At 37.6% G+C, this 19717-nt stretch overlaps 1 protein-coding gene across 1 annotated transcript in view; it reads right to left on the bottom strand.

Moving 5' to 3' along the window:
- LOC145277040 (protocadherin Fat 4-like) overlaps positions 1 to 19717 on the bottom strand; it is a 1076063-nt gene that overhangs the window by 859751 nt on the left and 196595 nt on the right. Inside the window, exon 2 of the mRNA XM_080128674.1 lies at positions 4397 to 4468. Coding sequence (XP_079984800.1) covers positions 4397 to 4468 — 72 coding nt within the window. The remainder of the gene's footprint in view (positions 1 to 4396; positions 4469 to 19717) is intronic.

Raw genomic sequence — 19717 nt, 5'->3', positions numbered from 1 at the left:
AAAAAACTTCAACCAGAATTTGCCCCTATACTTACAAAACTGTTTAACGTTGCCTTAAGAAGTGCTTCCCAACACCCTGGAAAACCTCATCAGCATGCCCTGTATTTAAGAATTCCGGTGATAAGTTATCTCCCTTTCAGTACAGACCAATAAGTCTCCTGCGTGACATGAGTAAGTTGCTGGAATCCATATTAAATAAAGAAGTAGTCAACCACCTCAGCAGAAATAACCTTCTTAGTGACACACAATATGGTTTCCGCTCTACAAGATCTACCGTAGATGTGCTGTCGGTTATATCCCACAGGATTAGTGAATCTCTTGACAAAGACTTCATTTCTAGGGCAATTGCTCTTGACATATCTAAGGCCTTCGACAAGGTATGGCATAAGGGTCTACTGCACAATATGGTTTCCGTTCTGCCAGATTTACAGCAGATGTGCTAACGGTTATATCACACAGGAATAGTGAATCTCTTGACAATGATTTCCTCTCTAGAGCAATTGTTCTTGACATATCAAAAGCCTTTGATAAGGTATGCCATAAGGGCCTACTTCACAAGATTTCCAGCTACGGTATAACTGGAAATTTTTTCTCAATAATTAAATCATTTCTCTCTGATGGGCTCATAAGAGTAGTGGTTGATGGGCAGAAATCAGATGCCCTCAGTATTAATGCTGGAGTCCCTCAGGGGTCAATCCTTGCCCCAACTCTCTTTCTAATATACATCAATGATCTCCCAAAACACATACTTAAATCATTCCTTGACATCTATGCTGATGATACGACCATCTATGGCAACACATTTAAGACCGTAAATTACAAAGTTCTCTCTGATCCTCTCTGCTCTGATCTCGAGCGCGTGGTGCAGTGGGGGAAGGCTGGCTGGTTACGTAATGGGCATCTAAAACCAAGCTCCTATCTTTACATCATCAACGCTCTGATCACCATCCGGCATCAATTGAAATAGATGGATCTCGTCTAGGGGAAGCTCCATGCTTTGATAAGCTCCTCGGCTTGACCTTTACTCCTGACCTGAAATGGAACACGTACATCTAGTCTGAGGCCAAGGTCGCTGGAAAAATTGTAGGATCCTTCTACCGCTCCAGAATATATCTCACTGCTGATGCAATTATTTATCTATATAAAAGCCAAGTACGTCGAAGGATGGAGTACTGCTGACACATCTGGACAGGAGCTGCTGAAAACAGCCTATCCTGCCTTAACAGAGTACAAAATAGACTTCTTTTCTCTTCCCTGAACCTCTCTCCCACAGGAGAGACGTTGCGAGCCTGTTTTTGTTTTATCGTTACTTCCTCGCCAATCTTTCACGAAAAACACCCGTCTAGCTGAAACAACTGTCAAAAATGTTCACCACTCTTTATCTGTGCCAATACCAAAACATAGATTCCATGAACGAAGCTTCTTTCTTAGAAGTGCAAGCCTGTGGAACTCTGTTCAATTTGTCTTTTTCCCACCTGACTACAACCTGGTTGTCTTCAATTTAAATTTAGAATCGACCCATCATAAATATGTATATATGAATTTCTTGTTCATTTTTTAACTATAAATACGGTTAAATAGCGTCTTCGCCTCGAAGCTTGTTTTACTTAGAAAATTGCCCACATTTTTTGGACATATATAATATTTTTTATTTATTTTTAAAACAGTAATCCACGCACATGCATCTTTCAAAGTATCAACCTCTTCAGCGGAACTTGGCTGTGTGTAGGAATATAACTCCGGACCATGTGTATCACAGTCCGGGCGTTAACCATTACGCCATAGACTCCTATTTTTATCGTTTGTAAACTAAGATTACTTGTTGATTTTTTAACGATAAATACGGTTAAACAGCATCTTCGCCTCGAAGCCCATTTCACTTCAAGTATTTATCGTTAAAAAAAAAATAACAAGAAATCCAAGTTTATAAATGATAAAAATAAGCAGTTAAATTATCCACGAGTTCATGGCGGAGCGTTTAATGAGCCGGACTGTGATATACATCGACCGGACTTTGATTCCTAGACACAGTCAAGCAACGCTGAAGAGAAGTAGATACCCCAAAACCGCATGTACGTAGATTACTGTTTAAAAAATAACACACACACACACACACACACACACACACACACACACACACACACACACATATATATATATATAGCTTAGAGCGTTAGAGGAAAAGAGCAAGCTCAATTCTATGAGGAGACTTATCTGGACATTATGAAGCTCAACAAGCATCAATGGAGCTTATATATAAAGACAATAGGTGTTGGAAATGGAGAGGCAGAACTATATATTGGTGGATATAGATTGGTTCATTTATTCAATAAGGGAATACAATCGATTTGTTGGGGGATAGAAGGGACTCGTTATGCCAAGGCATTTCGAAGCCTAATGCTTCTCATCAGAAGAGTAGAGAAGATGCTAGGTAACATAGTGGGGATACGGCGTCTAGCATGGGATTCATTAGGGACGAAATAGATCAAAACACATTAAAATTATAGATGATGTTGGCGGGTGTCGAATTCAAAATAAACGAGGAGCATATTACATATAGTGTAGTGCAAAAAAGTGTATAGAGTATTTATCATAGTTTTAAGTGTATGTAGTATACTTTTTAGGATTAAAGTTGGGACTTAACTGGATGTGTGGTGGTTCTAATTTAACGGCGTGTAAGGAGTCTATTATCTATGGAGGGGTTTATATATATGTATATATATATAAAAGCTTAATGTCTGTGTATGTATGTGTGGGTGTGTGTGTGTCTGGTCACGAATAGCCTCCTATATAGTTGATTATTTTAAAAACTGATTACATATAATGATAGAAGACGTATCGAGACATAGCAATGGGTATGTTTGATCTGGCAGAACAGTTGTTCATTAAAATTGTGGGGTCTGCGTTCGCGCCTGGTCCACAAAGTATGGAAAAAAAGTTTACAAGTGTGTTTGATATAGATGTACATAATAATACTTAGATAAGTATGTTTTAACTTAAATAGGGATGGTATAATAAAATTGTGGTGTCTGCATTCACGCATGGCATCCATAGAATGGAAATAGGCATACACTTTAATAAAGACTTATCATATCTATCTGCGTAAGTATACTTTGATAATTATGTTTAAGTTTGAAGAAATATGGTATAATAAAATTATGGGGTGTTCGTTCGCGTCTGACCTCCATAGAATGTAAATATGTCACAAATTTTAACAAGGTTTTTTAATATAGATCCACAGAATATTGTGGTAAGTGTTCCAGTGTGAATAGGTATGGTATAATAAATGATGGGGTTTATCTATTTTCTTTTTACTTTTATCATATTTTTCTTTGGTTTTGATACCCCCAAATTCGAAGCTATCTCTTTACAACCCTTCCTTTTCATAACCCATCATACTTTCGTAAATCAGAGCCCATTTTCTGTATGCTGTTTTTGAATCCACTTAACGACGGGTACGTTTGCTAGTATATATATATATTTAAATATGTATGAATAAAAAATCAATACGTAAAATATATAAATGTTTATATCTTTTCTGTATTTCTTTCCTATGTGTGTGACGTGTAGGAATACAAAAAGTCTTTTGAAAATAATACACAAGAATGTTTCTTTCAAAAGCACATAATTTTCGACCGATCCATCGGTCTTCCCCAAGTGTGAATGATGGGAACATGAATGTAAGGCAGGGTTAGCAGGAGGGGCACGTGTATACCCAATAAGGTTAAGATCTATTTAAATGTGACTCTTCCAGCATTTTTGACTTGGAATGGTCAGCAACTTGTGTGGTCTCTATTCAAAACCAAGTCTTTCATAAAACTTTGAATTAGACACCAACGCATTCCACAGACTCACCCTCGTATATGTGAACATACATGTATATACACCCGCACACTACCAAATATGTTTCTACACGTACCCATGCATACACAGGATACGTACACACACGTTTATAGACGTACGTACATATACACCTCGAGATTGATATACATATATGATTATCTGTCGAGACTAATGAATTATTTTTACTCATATTCACGTGAACGCCATAAATTCACATACACTTTTACCAACAATAATTAAATAGTAGAATAAACAAGATTTCCTTAACTTTAGTTATAGAATATAATATTATATGAATATAATAGTAACAGCGTTTCCCTGATAACCCGGCATTGCTTTCAGTATATCTGGATATTTCAAATATCATAACGTGCTCTTATATTTGCTTCACTTTCTTGCTTTTAATATAAAATCAAATTTCACCACAGAATTATAAGAATGTTTAACAGAAATTGAGGAAATTGAATTTATTGTATTAGAACTCTTCATTTAATCACGGATGAAAATATCAGCTGAAAAAACCTAGTCTTTTAGACATTTTTAAAATACTTACCGACAGGAGTAGTTTCTTCAATTTCCATATGCAATGGATGTGGTACTGATTTATTGAAAAACTGAACACACCCTGAAAGTATACAAAAATATACAAACATAAATATAAACATTAATATACAGTTTCATAGCGAAACTGACGTGGAAATGTGCATGGATGATTTCAAGCTGTTATTACTTAGTAGATAAGAAATCTGCTGGCTGTAACACATTTAACAAAACTCATATTAAAAAAAATATGGTTATATTTAAATATATTGGTCACATATTGTTTCAGATGATATATCCAGCCCAGCACCAGGGAACCCGAGTGAAATTGACATACGTACTGTTTGATGGATAATTCAGGAAGTCTATAGCCTTGAAGGCTCCTCGGCTTTGACAATTTATTATTATATTAAAACTGACGTAATTAACGTTTGTTTTAACTTGTTTTCCGTATATATTTTAGAATGACTTTTATGGGTATATAATTTTATGAAACATTTGAAAAATACAAAGCACAGTGCCATAATTATAAAGCGAATAATCACACAACGCACAGAAAACAAGTGGAAAGGTGTGATGAACAGAAACTTAGAAATAATTATTAAGATTAATTAGAACGATTTTAATAACTTTTCTAATATAACTCAATCCCGAAACAAATGAACATTTAGCAAGCATTATGTGTGATTAAAATATATAAACATTTGAATACTGAACGCAGTGTGCCATTAATTGTTGAGGTATTTCATATAGTTTAAACATATATTATTAAAGAAAAATTATGATAACGAACAGATCTAGATTTTAACATTGAATTAGATTTGTAGTAGAAGAAAATATTTTTGAAGTGTATTTTATTTTCTGTTCGTCATCACACTTTTTCTCTTTAATAATGTGTGTTGAAAGTATATAAAAAGTATGTAAAAAATACCTCAGCAATTAATAATAATGACACTACGTCCAGTATTATTCAAATGTTTATATATCCTTATTACACAAAATGCTTGCCTAATACTCCTTTGTTTAGGGATTGAGTAATGTTAGAAAATCTATAAGAATCGTTTTAATCAATGGCAATTAAGTGACTCATTTCTTACCAGTCTCTGTTTATCACACCTTTCACCTGATATATATATATATATATATATATATATATATATATATATATATATATATATATATATATATTATATATATTTATACGGCATAATTCACATTTATACATCGGTTCTCGTTCAGCAAAGTTAAGCAACCTTGAGCCTGGTCAATACTAACATGGAAAACTATTTAGGAATTCCAAGTGCTGTATGTGATATCCGCTTATCTTGACTTATCTGCAGTCGTCAAGAACTTCTCTTTTAATCAGTGCCGACTCAAAAGAGGCGGATGGTAATTACGCAACTATTGCAGCACAATTACACGCGCAGCTACTCTTACAATAGGGGTATCCAATATCTCTTCAGACTGAACGGAGGCATCATGTTAATAATCCCATATAAACATAGATTATTTATACACCATCTAAATATATGTTCTAATTATAGACTGAGACATATCGTTTTATTGACAAAAGTTTCTGAAAGAATATAGACTGCCGCTGTATATTCGATGCATCCGTTTAGTCTTGAAAGACAAAGGACACTTCCTGTAAGGGCAACTGCGCATGTAATTGTGTGGCAAGAGTTGCGCAATTCCCCACCACACCTTTTCTGAATCGGCACTGTTTGAGTCCAGTGGCAAGGAGAATTCAATGACGACTGGAAACAATGCCGAGATAAGCAGAGAGGACATACAGCACCTGGAAGCCCCAAATGGTCACCTATTCAGTACTGACCAGGTTCAACATTGCTTAGCTTCGGTTATCTAGTGGGAACTGGTGTGTCAACGTTATTATGCCGCTGCATATTAAGCATTTTCCACATTTTTGTGTTCGTTCATCAGATTTATTAAGTGAAATAATGAAGGAAACATGTTACAATGGAAAAAAAATAATCGATTCTTGCACTTAAAGTTAACATTCCACTCTCCTCAGGATTTAATAGCTTCCTTGTTAGAAATAAACATGATGATATTTGGGAAAATATTATCGAAATGGTAAGTGAAACCTTTTAAGTAACTACGTTCACTTGTAAATAGTATTGAAATAGAGTAAAAGAGATGAAATGTCAAGAAAACGAGGCCAACACAAACATGGGGACGCCCGATAACAGCTCATCCAGTTGCGGAAGCAATCATTTCAAAGTTCCGTTTCTGGATCGAGCACATAAACGTGTGATTCTTTTAGTATTCGGTCAGTATAGAGGTTGACAGATTAAACTGTGTGAATTATAACTTTCTTAAAATTTTATTATCCTATTTTTATCTTATTTTTCCTGGTCAACAATACTTTGAATATAATTCTATTTGTGTTTGCTCTGTCTCCTCATAATGCCTATTTATAGATATTCAATGTTAAGTCTAACTTATTTAATGCCTGATAGAACTATGTTTTTATAAGAATCATTTGTTCTTAACGACGTTAAAACTATTCTATTTTGATGGCAAACTAGGGATGGTGTGCGCCACATTTAGTATAATCACGAAATACACATGGAAGAGAAAAATATTTTTATTCTTTTACTAAAAGTAGATTTTGTTTTAAAATTTTTCATTTTATGATAACAGTATGTTTAAAAATTAAATCAACGAATTTCTTACCTATTTTTTAAATCGTATAAAGTTTATGTTTCTGACTTTTAAGACGTTTTTGTTTGTATTTTCCTCTGAAGATAAGCAAAAAAATGTTAAAACCACACTAAGTCAAAAACATTATTTACTTTATGCATACACACTTAAAAACCCACCCACAGATAAACACACACACACACACACACACACACATATATATATATATGAGACAGTAGGAGTGGAAAATGAATTCGCAAAGCCTTTATACTGGAAAACATAGAATAAGTCATTTATTTAATAAGGGTATACATACATTTTGTTGGGGTATAAAGGGGACTTATAGTCAGGTTCCTAATGTAATTTTGTGGGAACTTTTTGGAGATTTGCAAATCTATACATTTTTGGAAAGGTTTTGGTCTCAGGAATCAGAAAACCAATGTTTGCATTTGCCCAGATGCGTATATGGCGGCCATATTGGATTTACAAAATGGCCGCCATAAGATGTACGTTTTTGAATATCGCGGCTTCTAAATAAGCTGAAAAACTGATTTTAACTGCTAAACCTACATTTTCAGGGCCAGGGAAACCAATGGCGGTGGTTATAAAATTTTCCCAGATGTGTATATGGCAGCCATATTGGAATTTACAAAATGGCCGCTGTAAAATGTACGTTTTTTTTAATATCTTCGCCTCTAAATAAGTCGGCACACTGATTTTAACTGCTAAACCTACATTTTCAGGGTCATAGAATCCAATGGTGGTAGTTATAAAGCAACAACATCTTTAACATTAACCTTTAGATGCATAACTGGGTTCAAACTGATGTGGTGTTGTTTTATTGCAATATCTTTGTAATAAAAAATATGTATCATTTATAAATTCATATTTCAGCTGTTCCTAAAAAATCTTGCTTTTATATCGCTAATTCAAATTGTTAATTTACTTCTGATACTTTGAGAACTTGTAGTTTTTGTTTTGCTATTCTAACATTACTGTAATTCTCTCTTTGTTTGTAGGTGAGGCATGAGTGATGAGTCGCAAAGTAGAGAAGAAGCATGTCAAACCAAGGAGTCCATTAACTGGAAGCAGTGCATTCTCTGCCAGTCTGATGATAAAAAGAAAGTCTTGGTGCAACATCCTCGATTAGAGTCCTATGGGCTCGTACTGCAAGTAATTCTAGAGAGGGCTAGTTTGAATGATGGGGACTATATCCAAATCCAAAGGCGATTGCAGAACTGCACACCAGAAACATTGTGTGAAGAGAGAGCGGTCTGGCATCGCTCATGTCATTCGAGTGCAACTAACAAAGTTGAAATACAACGTGCAAGAGATCGCATCGCACACGCTTTAGCTACAGGACACTACACTGCCAAAAAGCCTGGGCAGAAAAGAGGAATTACAGAAGAGGCTGTTCCAGACACCTCTACATCTGGTTCTGCATTGCCATTCACACGATCACATACAAGTCCACTGGATAAGAAAGAGTGCTTCTTCTGACAACAGGACAATGGCCAACAACTGTACCAGATAAGGACTGAGAATGCAGGTAAAACTCTCAAAGATGCTGTGGAAAGGTCCCATAATCCTGCACTGAAAACTAGGCTGAACACCTGCATATCACCAGGTGATACACATGCAATTGATGCCCTATACCACAAAGCTTTCTGGACCCAAAATGTGTTCCATGCTCTTCGAGATACTAACACTAGAAAAATTGCTGAAGAACCCTTTCTACAAAAGGCGAGTCTGCTTGAGCTGATAAATCTTATTGATGTAGAAACAAAAAACAAAGCATACCTTGTGATGGATGATATTGAAACGACTTATGTTAATATGCTTTGTTCGGAAGTTTTTGAAGGTCATGTACCTGTATTCAGTAGAAAATGGCTGAAAGAAAGGATCCTTACTTATTTGCCACACCTGAAGTCTGTTCGACCAAACATAAGGAAGCCAACTGTCCTCTACTCCCCAGATGCATGTGAAGAGGACATGGTTAATACCCCAATGACAACTGGTAAGGAGGAGAACAGCATGAAGAAAATCTACAAAGCAGCACAGGTGATAAGGAAAAGCATTGTAACCTTCAAAGAGCCCAAGGAAAGAAATGTCATGCAGGTATCTAGTGACAATAATGGTGTTCCAGCTAAATTATACACCTTAATCCATTGGATAATGGTTGGACCTGCTGAAAAGCTGGAAACTGTAAAGAGAACTAAAGATGTTGACCGAGCAACACTGACGGTGAGCCAGAATATCATGTATTGGTTCAAATCCAGTAAACAGGTAAGGTACAAGCCAAGCAATGAATCAGCATTTAAGTCACCCCGTTCACGAGGGAATTCTCAGGTTCTGGGACTGGCACTGACTGTCCACCATGACACACGCAACAAGAAGCTGTTGAATCTTCTCAATGCTCATGGCTACGCTATTTCACATCGCCGTGTCCTTCTCATGGAAACTGCTCTGGCAAATGCTGTTGTAGAAAACACCAGAGCATACCAAAGCCTCTATGTACCACCATTCCTGAAGAAGGGGACCTTTGTGTTTTTTGCCGTAGATAACACAGATTTTGCAGAGGATACTCCTGATGGGAAGGGAACCACCCACGGAACCATCACAGCAGTGTACCAGAAAGTTGACCCTTCTAAAGAACCTGTTGCAGAACCTTTGATTATAGGTGATGCAAAGAGTATATCAGTCACACCCTATCATGTAGACATGCTTCACTGTAATAAGCCCAAACCACAGGCTACCAAGAGGTCAGAACAGTTTGCCATTGGCCAGGGGATCTCAGAATCCTATCAGCTGACACAGCTTGGATGGGTTGTTGCATCTGCTTTATCCAGAATGAAACCTCGAGAAACCTCCAGCAAGATTCCAGGCTGGGCAGGATACAACTCACTGCTGTCTGAAAGCCTTCCCTTGACACAGGTTGGAGCCTTGCCACTACTCCCTGAGGTGGCACACGAGTGGTCAACTCTACTAACTGTGATCGTACAAGCAAATAAGCTGAGAAAGTTGGCAGTTCGGGAAGATCACCCCACAGTCATTACCTTTGACATGGCTCTTTATGAGAAGGTGGTGCAGCTCCTAGATGCCAGACCTGACTTGAAACAAATGGTTGTTCCCAGACTGGGTGAACTGCATGTCATAATAGCTGCCCTCAGAGCGCTTGGTGCCTCCATGGAGAACTCAGGCATAGATGATGCCTGGGTGGAAGCAGGTGTGTATGGTCCTGCCACGACAAGGCAAATCCTGAAATGCACACACTACAAGCGAGCTCTCCATGCCCATATCTTCTCATACATAGCACTCTATGAAATGGCTCTGGAGGTGTTCTTCAAGGACAACCCACAATTGAAAGATGTGTGCCTGACGGCAGCAGAAGGAGTAGAAGCTGCCTGCTCTGAGGATAAAGACACGAAGGCTGAATCCGTGAAGCAAGCAAACAGCACCCTTCAGGAAGCCTTGGCCACTGCTGAGGTCATCACAGCATTTAAAAAATGTAAGGAACAGAAATCCCAGAATGCAATGTTCAAGGCCATGATGAGGTACCTAGATTGGGTGGAAGCAATTCTGTTCTTTGTAGCAGCAACTCGAAATGCTGACCTGGAACTCCATCTGCAAGCTGGAGAAGCACTTAGCAAACTGTTCTTTGCCATGGACCGCATCAAGTATAAGCGACTCTGGCCAAGATACATTGCAGATATGCATGACTTGAGAAGCAATCACCCTCATACATGGGAGGAATTACGAGCAGGCAATATATCAGTCACGGAAAGTGTCATTCCCTTCGTGTCTGTTGGGGCAGACCATGCATGTGAACACCTGAACAAACTGATGAAGACTAGCTCTGGCATAATAGGCATCTCCAACAATGCCAATGCCAGACAGAGATTTTTTCTGGCCACACCAGAACTTTCACGTCTGTCAAAAGAGTTCAAGAGTCAGTTTGGCATGGAAGCTGACAGAATCACAGAGCATCATGAGCTTGGACCAAGTGCAGTCAAGAGGGCACATGGTACAGTCGACAAGATCAAGGAAGCCTTGCTCAGCCATGGAAACCCCTTTACCACTAAAGTGGAAAAGCTGTACAATGTGATCACTAGTGCCTACATCCCAGATGAGTATGTACCACATATCTTGAATATTGATGTCACTGGACAGAAGTTGTATAAGGATTACGTGTCAGAACGGATCAATGGAGATGTCAGCCTCTGGGCCCCTGTGAAGAAAGAGAACAACAAGATGTTCTTTTCTGGGAACAAAAAGATTACAGTGAAACTCAGAGACAATACTGTGGATCTGAAGGAGACCAAGGACCTGTTTGCAAAGCTGATGGTACTTGCCAGGTCAAGCCGAGACATCAACCAGAAAGAGGCCATAGGAAACCATGAATTCACTCTGATACCAAGAGCACTGTTTGCCCCTGATGGAACAATGCTGCCATGCTATAACAAGTCCAAGTTAATCCATCTACTTGAGAAGCTGACAAGAGAAGACATGCCCCATGAAGACCAGTCACCTCAAGCTGGAAATTCTACCCACCAAGATGCAACGTATACAGGATTTACAGAGCCCACATCTACTGATCAGCCAAGTCGGAAGATAGCACTGGTGGATGGCATGGTGCTTGTGCAGAAGCTGAGCAAGAAACCAGCGACTCTAGTGACACTCAAGGATCTGAGTAGCTGCTTCAATGACACACTGATGCAACTAACACGAGATTATGATGAAATCATCCTCGTTTTTGACACATACCGAGCAGATTCTCTGAAAAGTGCAACCAGTGAAAAACGAAGACAAGGAAAAGCTTCTGTTCAGTATCAAGTCAGAGATGACACTAACATCAAACACATCCCAATGAGGAGGTTCCTCTCCCATGACAAGACGAAGGCTGATCTGACTGACTATCTTGCTGCCCAAACTCTAGAGTATAACAAGGGATCATCCAAGCTGATCATCATATCTGCTTTTGGATACACTAAGAGCAACAGAGACCTGGTCTTTGAAGTAAATAACCATGAGGAAGCAGACACGCTGCTTATCCACCAGGCTGTGCTGGCTTCACAGCGAAACCCACCTGATGCACAGTTAGTATTTTTCCCTCCAGATACGGATGTTTTAGTGCTAGTCACAGCAAACTATGACCTATTGCTGAAAAACACGTCCATTTCTATGTCCTCTTGTGTTATACAAATTGAACCACTGTGGCGAGCACTAGGTAAAGAAAGAGCAAAGGCTTTGCCAGCCTTCCATGTGTTCACTGGAACCGACAACACAGGGAGGTTCTCTCGTATATGCAAGACAACCTGGCTACAGATCTACCTCAAAGCAGACTCAGATGTTGTCAATGCTCTGCAAATGCTTATGGATGAAGCAGAAGTGACAGATGGAATGCTGTCAAAACTGGAATCCTTTGTATGTGCAGCTTACTCGCCAAAAGGGATCAACATAAAAACAATCCCTGAACTGCGATGGCATCTGTTCTGCAAGCATAGGGCAGAAAGTGACAGGCTCCACTCCAACACCTGGAGCTCTAAAGCAGCATATTTTAAGAGTCCATGTCCAAGCAAGGGTATGGGCACAAGCAACCAGATGTTGTCAATGCTCTGCAAATGCTTATGGATGAAGCAGAAGTGACAGATGGAATGCTGTCAAAACTGGAATCCTTTGTATGTGCAGCTTACTCGCCAAAAGGGATCAACATAAAAACAATCCCTGAACTGCAATGGCATCTGTTCTGCAAGCATAGGGCAGAAAGTGACAGGCTCCCTCCAACACCTGGAGCTCTAAAGCAGCATATTTTAAGAGTCCATGTACAAGCAAGGGTATGGGCACAAGCAACCATTGCTCTGCAGATTTCACAACTGGATCCCCTGGAAAATGGGTACTTCAAAGATTTGGATGGCACCCTAAAACCAACGACCACAGAGGTCCTCCCAGCCCCTAAGGCCATTCTTGAGATGATCACATGCAAATGTATATTTGACTGTTCTTCTGGCAGATGCTCCTGCAGGTCTAAAGACTTAGCTTGTACTGATATGTGTAGGTGCAGCAGCCAGTGCGAAAACGATGAAGATTCCCAAGCTGTGATGTATGAAAGTGATGTTGATGATGATGATGTTGATGATGATTATTATACATAGACTATGATCAAACATCTAATTATGTTTAAGATGGTTGCACAAACATTCAAAGTTTACAGTAAAAAGGCATTTCAATAAAAATAATTTTCTGACTAACTGCCAGGGTTGTTAAGTTTTTTACTCATATGTTGGATTATGTGTTTCAAAAGGGGGGTGGGGTACAAAAGATAAAATGATAACGTGGACCATTGACTTCCTTGACACTGAAAATGTAGGTTTAGCAGTTAAAATCATTGTTCCAACTTATTTAGAGGCCGCGGTATTACAAAACATACATTTGACGGCAGCCATTTTGTAAAATTCCAATATGGCTGCCATATATACATATGGGAAAATTTTATAACTACCACCAGTGGCTTCCTGGATCCTGAAAATGTAGGTTTAGCAGTTAAAATCAGTGTTCCAGCGTATTTAGAAGCCAAGATATTACAAAACGTACATTTTACGGCGGCCATTTTGTAAATCCAATATGGCCGCCATATAGGCATCTGGACAAATGCAAACATTGGTTTTCTAATTCCTTAGACAATAACCTTTCCAAAAATGTATAGATTTGCAAATCTCCAAAAAGTTCCCACAAACGTTAAAATTGTGCCATTAGGAACCTGACTATTATGAACAAGCAATATAAAAACAACAAATTGCATTTAGGCTCGTGTTTGGTGATTTTACCCTGTACGGAGATTCGATGAAATGAATTATTAATAGTAGTGAGAGAGGTTTGCAAATTGAAATTGAAATTCAAATTGAAAGTTCTTCACAGCAAGAGATGTGAACGATGATAACATTACCTCTAGTCCTAAATAAGGATAATGAAAATTGGGTTGTCGGTATTTCCAAGGTTGGAGTTAAAGTTTTCAAGTTTATCGTCTATTTTTGGTATCTATTTATAATAATTATTATTACTAGTAGTATACTCTTCCCTTATTATTACACCGCGCCATTCGTCCAAACCCTAATTATTTGTTTGCCCCTTTATCCACTTCTATCGACTTTACTCCCATATCTTTATACACCTACCTTTTATTTCACATGCACCCCTTTACACCTACTAACAATGCAACCCTAAAAGTATAACTACACGTTATCCACCATATGCTATCTTCTGAAAATAATTATTATACTCTTACAAATTCCCACCCATACCCACCTCATAACTGACTCTTTAATTCACCTTCGGACCATCTCCTATTCTACTAAATAAAAACCCTAGTACACTCCCCATGTAATCCACATTGTAACTTGCATTAATCCCATAATCTTACGATACAGCCATATTCCCCTTATAAGTAATGTTATGATAACCGTTACTTTTGATCAATCATGCTTAGTATATACACCATCGCTTTAATTCCTTATCATAACATTAAGCCTGAAAACATACACCGTCTCTAAGTGCTGTTGTTGTCTCGGTTATCGCTGTCGATAAAAACCTTTTAGCGTAAATACTCTGTATAGACACTATACATCTTACATACAGATGAAATAGAAACGCAACCCAACTACCCCTATATATACCCCCCTCTAAACCTTAAACATAAATAGCATCATTTAAAACTATGATAGAAAAACTACACTCCTTTTTACACTACTGTTTATATAGTTAACGCCTCCTTTATCTTAGAATTCAATATATTTCCCCTAACAACATCAATAATTTTATTTATTTATTTCGTTCCTGACGATTCCCACCGCTACACGTCATACCCCCATTATGTTACCTTACACATTCTCTATTCCTCTGATGAGAAGTATTAGGCTTTGAAATACTTTAGTATAAAGAGTCCCCTTTATCCTCCAACTAAATGTATGTATATCCTTATTAGATAAATGACTCATTCTATATTTTCCAATATATAGTCCTTGCGAATTCATTTTCCACTACTATATATATATATATATATATATATATATATATATATATATATATATACATATATATATAATGTGTGTGTATGAATATATATATATAGAGAGAGAGAGATAGAGAGAGAGAGATAGAGAGAGAGACAGAGACAGAGAAAGAGAGAAAGCATCGTGTTAAACTTATTTTTTTCAATCCACACAAAAGATAATATAAAATTACATAGTGCTATAAATGAAACGCCATAATCTGATTACAGAGTTGAATATATTAAGCATTCTTGGAAAATATATTTAGCAATAAAAGATAAGGTTATATAATTATAATGCATATCCGATAATTATTTTTTAGCCAAAAAATAAACAGATTTATCAGACTTCAAAATATATCATAATATACATACATACGACCAGAACATATATATATATATATATATATATATATATATATATATATATATATATATATATATATATATATATATATATTGACCTCCAGGAAACCTGTTCTTTGGTTTTTGAGTACTTCGGCTAAAGTAAAATAAAAAAGACAGCGGCAGGTCTCATGCTGTCTTCCATCTTCCGATACCTAGCAATCCGACACCTGGATTTGAACCCTTACCCAAAATTCTTTAAAAAGAAAGAGTTCGACGCCCCATATTCTATGTGAGTAGTCAGATAAGATATCTAAGTTCGTATTTCCGATTCTTTTTATCTGACTTATCCGAAGGTTGTAGACTCCTGATTCTTTATCTCAATAGTCTGCAATTAGATGAAATTGCAAAAGCAAAAACAAAAAACAAACAAACAAAAACAAAAATCAAAACAAAAAAACAAACAAAAAAAAGACACTTATTAATTGTAGATCTGGTGTAAAAATACTACTTGGAATCCAAAAATTACCGATTCCTGTTTTCCGATTTCGATTTCAAACTTAACTTACATATTATCATCGTACAACTATGAAACTAGAACAGACCATATTTATGTTGTCGATAAAACGACTTAGAAACGTGCACATTTTGAAGCATCAGCAATTTTTTTTTCTTATTCTGGAATTGCAAAAATATTGCTCGGCCTTGCTTTTGAGAATAGTTGAGTCACGCAACGTGCGATGTTATTCGAATTCCAGGCGGCATTCTTTGAACCAACAGAAGTTTTCTTTTGATCTTTCAGCTGCACTGATTTCAAGGGAAAATATAACAGATATTCCGAAAAGGAAAAACATCTTCTCATCCTACATGTATAGAATTTCCATTGAAATTAGAATATCTTGGCATGAAAACATCTCTTTCTCAAGGGACAGCAACGCATAAACATCATATATTTGTTTGTACACAGTTTGGACACCAAATCTGACCAAGATCTGTTAAAAACTGTTTCTGGTGCTTCATTCAAGTTAAGCATACGATATCATAGCATAATTCATTGTTATCTTTAAATAAGGCAATCCTAAAAAGTAAAATCCAGTGTCTTCACATAACAAGTATATGTTGTACAGTTGTAATTGTTATTTCAGTTTACTGCTCGCTTGAAAAGATCTACTCTACATCACCCCTGTGTTTTCTTTTTTTTATTCACATTCACACCTAACAAAACATATCACCACTTGGGCGTAAGGGGCTAATATTTTGGACCATGCCTAAGAAAGATAAAGAAAATATTAATTAACGTTATATTTAAACTTCTGCATATAAGTACAGCCAGGGAAGCAGGTAGTAGGAAAGGAATTCCAACGTCTACGTTTTCGAGAGAAGAAACGGTTAGATTAGAAAATGTTCTGGCATTTAGGGACCTCAACAGTGAAGGGGTGAGATTTTGTTGCTAAGCAGGTTTGTCGGGTATATATACATCGATGGGGTACAAGTGCAACATTCCATTAAAATAGTTGTCAAATGAATGGAGATACAACATTGCAGCGATGGGACAGGGGTTGGAGCTTAGTTGATAAAGTGGGACCGATTAGATTGGAAACTTTTTTGGTCTCTATCCAAGAGGAAGAGATTAGTGGTAGAAACATCATCCACGATGTGGCAACAATACTCCATACATGGGCGAATAGTGACCTGTAAGTGACACAGGATACTATCAGGTGTGAGTAGTTTTCTAGCTCGATTGAAGGATCCCACCTTCTTTGCACCAGTCTTCGCAGTGTCGTCAATGTATTTGTTCCAGTTTATATTGCCCGTGAATGTTAGACGGAGGAATTTGAAGGAAGGACTTTCAGTTAGGGTGTTATTTGTTACGGATATCGGTAGGTGGAAAGACTTCTTGTAATTGTTAAAGGAGAACAGCTTTGTCATTAAATGTTACGATCCATTTAAGGACCTATTCCACTACGGTCTAGAGGTCATTTTCTAACAAGTCTGCCATTATTTAAGACTTACGCATACCTATTCTTCTCTCATGCATGTATTATCATTGTATTGTCAGCAAAAATACCCATCTCTGACACAATCGTTTATGACTATCATGTATAATAATAGTCCAATGATCGCCCCCTAAGGCACTCCCACATTATGGATATGCTGCTTGACTGTACGTATATCAATAACAACATGGATGGTCCTATTGTCTAAGAAGGATCTAATTATATTAAGTATATGTCCAGTTATGCCGTACGGTTTAATTTTCATTAGTAGCCTTTCATATCAGACATTGTGAAAGGTCTTGGATATATCAATGGCTGCAACCCTGTCTTCGCTCACCTTATCCAGTACATGGTAAATGCGTTCAGAGATGACTGTAAAAATGGCTGCAGTAAAACGAGATAAACTTAATCCATACTATTTGTTAGAGAGAAGATTTGCTTTTGCGAGGTGGTGGAGTAGTGATTGATTAATTCAAGTCTCAAATATGTTGATGAGGACTAGGATGGGGAGACTGATAGGGCAGTAATTGAGAGAGTCAGTCCTTTCACCAAAATTCTTGTACACTGGTACCACAGAGGCCAGATTCCAGTTATTGGGGAAGCAAGGTTCAGCAAGGCGTTTGTTGTGGAGCTTGGAAAGTACGGGGGCTAGCTCAGCTGAGTATTTCTTAATTAGTATAGCACGGATGAGATCAGGCCCACACAATGGGGTTTAAGTTTTTTATGATATCGTGGATCTGAGAAGAGATGATTTTTACATCATCTAGTGTGGCTTCAGTCCGCATAGGGAAATTTGGGAGGGAATTGTTTGTTGGCTCTAAAGTGGAGTTGGAGCCGAATCGCCGGACAGGCAGTTCTGCTTTCTTGGTTTCCGTGCATGCAACCTTCTAGTTGTTGGATAGTGGAAGAATTATTTTCATTAGCTACACGATTATAGGTTTTACAGAAATCACGAGTTTATATCTTTTGCGATTATATGCGTTCTCTGATTATTACAGCATGTTTTCCTTTGGTTGTCGCTATTTCTCACTTGCAATGATTTTTAGCATCTAGGAATTTCATCCTATTTGTATTTGACTTATAACGTACGAACTGGCGGAATACATACTGTCGTTGTGGAATTGCAGCTGTACAATCTGTAATGAACCATGGGTGTTGCTATAATACTTCCGTGTAGGAACATGTGCTTCTATGTCCACTTTGCACAATTCAATTGATGTAGCTCTGATGTGTTCTGTAATGGCTTCCCAATCAGCTTGTTTGGAGTACATTGTTGCTTTGAGCAATGGCTTCTCACCTTCGGGTTGGGAATTTAGTGTGATGTCATATTATACCACTATGTGGTCTGCGTTTCCAAGAAGACTGTAGACATTAGTTACACAATCGTCGGGTACTGTGGTGAGGAATAGGTCTAGAAGCTTGCTGGGTGTCATGATCTTGTAGGCGGGATGGGAACATGACTGTCTGTGTGAGGGAATGCGCTATAGAGGAGCTACAAGTAGAGCGTCTAACTGCATCTATGCAACTTGTGAAACCAAGCCAATTTATATGGTGAATATTAAAGTCACCAAATACATGTATTAGGGAGTTACTATCTAAGGAGAGTACTGCATCTATACTATCAGAGACACGATTCATTTGGGTACAATTCTGACTTGATGGAGAACAGTAGAGAAAACATAAGTAACTAAAGCAGTGATGAAATGATAGTCAAAGACACATAAAAGCCTGCTCATCCGATTCAAAACGTTGCTCTCTTATAAAGGAAGAGTGATACTTTTATATAGACACTTAGCTAATGCGTATATCTATCCGTGTCCTTACGGCAGAGGGAGGTCTCCTGTAATGTTAACGTAGTTAGAGCGGATTGAGTAGTGTAAGCTTGTTTCACTTAATGCTAAGTTATGTGGAAAATTTACTAAGAGGTAAGACTAATTTATTTGGTCATGCGTCAAGAACATCACCAACATGACTTTTCTAACACCAACGCCAGCCTGATAGCTGCCACCCACTCAGTATTCGCTGAGCTCCCGTCGGCGCTCGTGGAAAAGGCATGCTCCCAGTTCCAGATTCGTATCGAGGCAGTGATTGAGGTTGAAGGCGGTTACATTGAATAGATGTCAGCTTTATTACATAATGAAGTTACTTGAATAGTTTTTTTCAACAAAAGTTTTAAAATAGAGCTGTAGTGTTTTCTTAAGGACGACACTTTTATCGTTTTATCCTGTAGATGTCATATTATTACTTCGAAAGATATTTGCAATTTTTATTATGAGATTTCTTA

This window comes from Euprymna scolopes, chromosome 5, assembly GCF_053919585.1.
Source record: "Euprymna scolopes isolate OS-2025 chromosome 5, ASM5391958v1, whole genome shotgun sequence".
Lineage (NCBI taxonomy): Eukaryota > Metazoa > Mollusca > Cephalopoda > Sepiida > Sepiolidae > Euprymna > Euprymna scolopes.
This window is presented reverse-complemented; position numbering and strand designations above follow the sequence as displayed.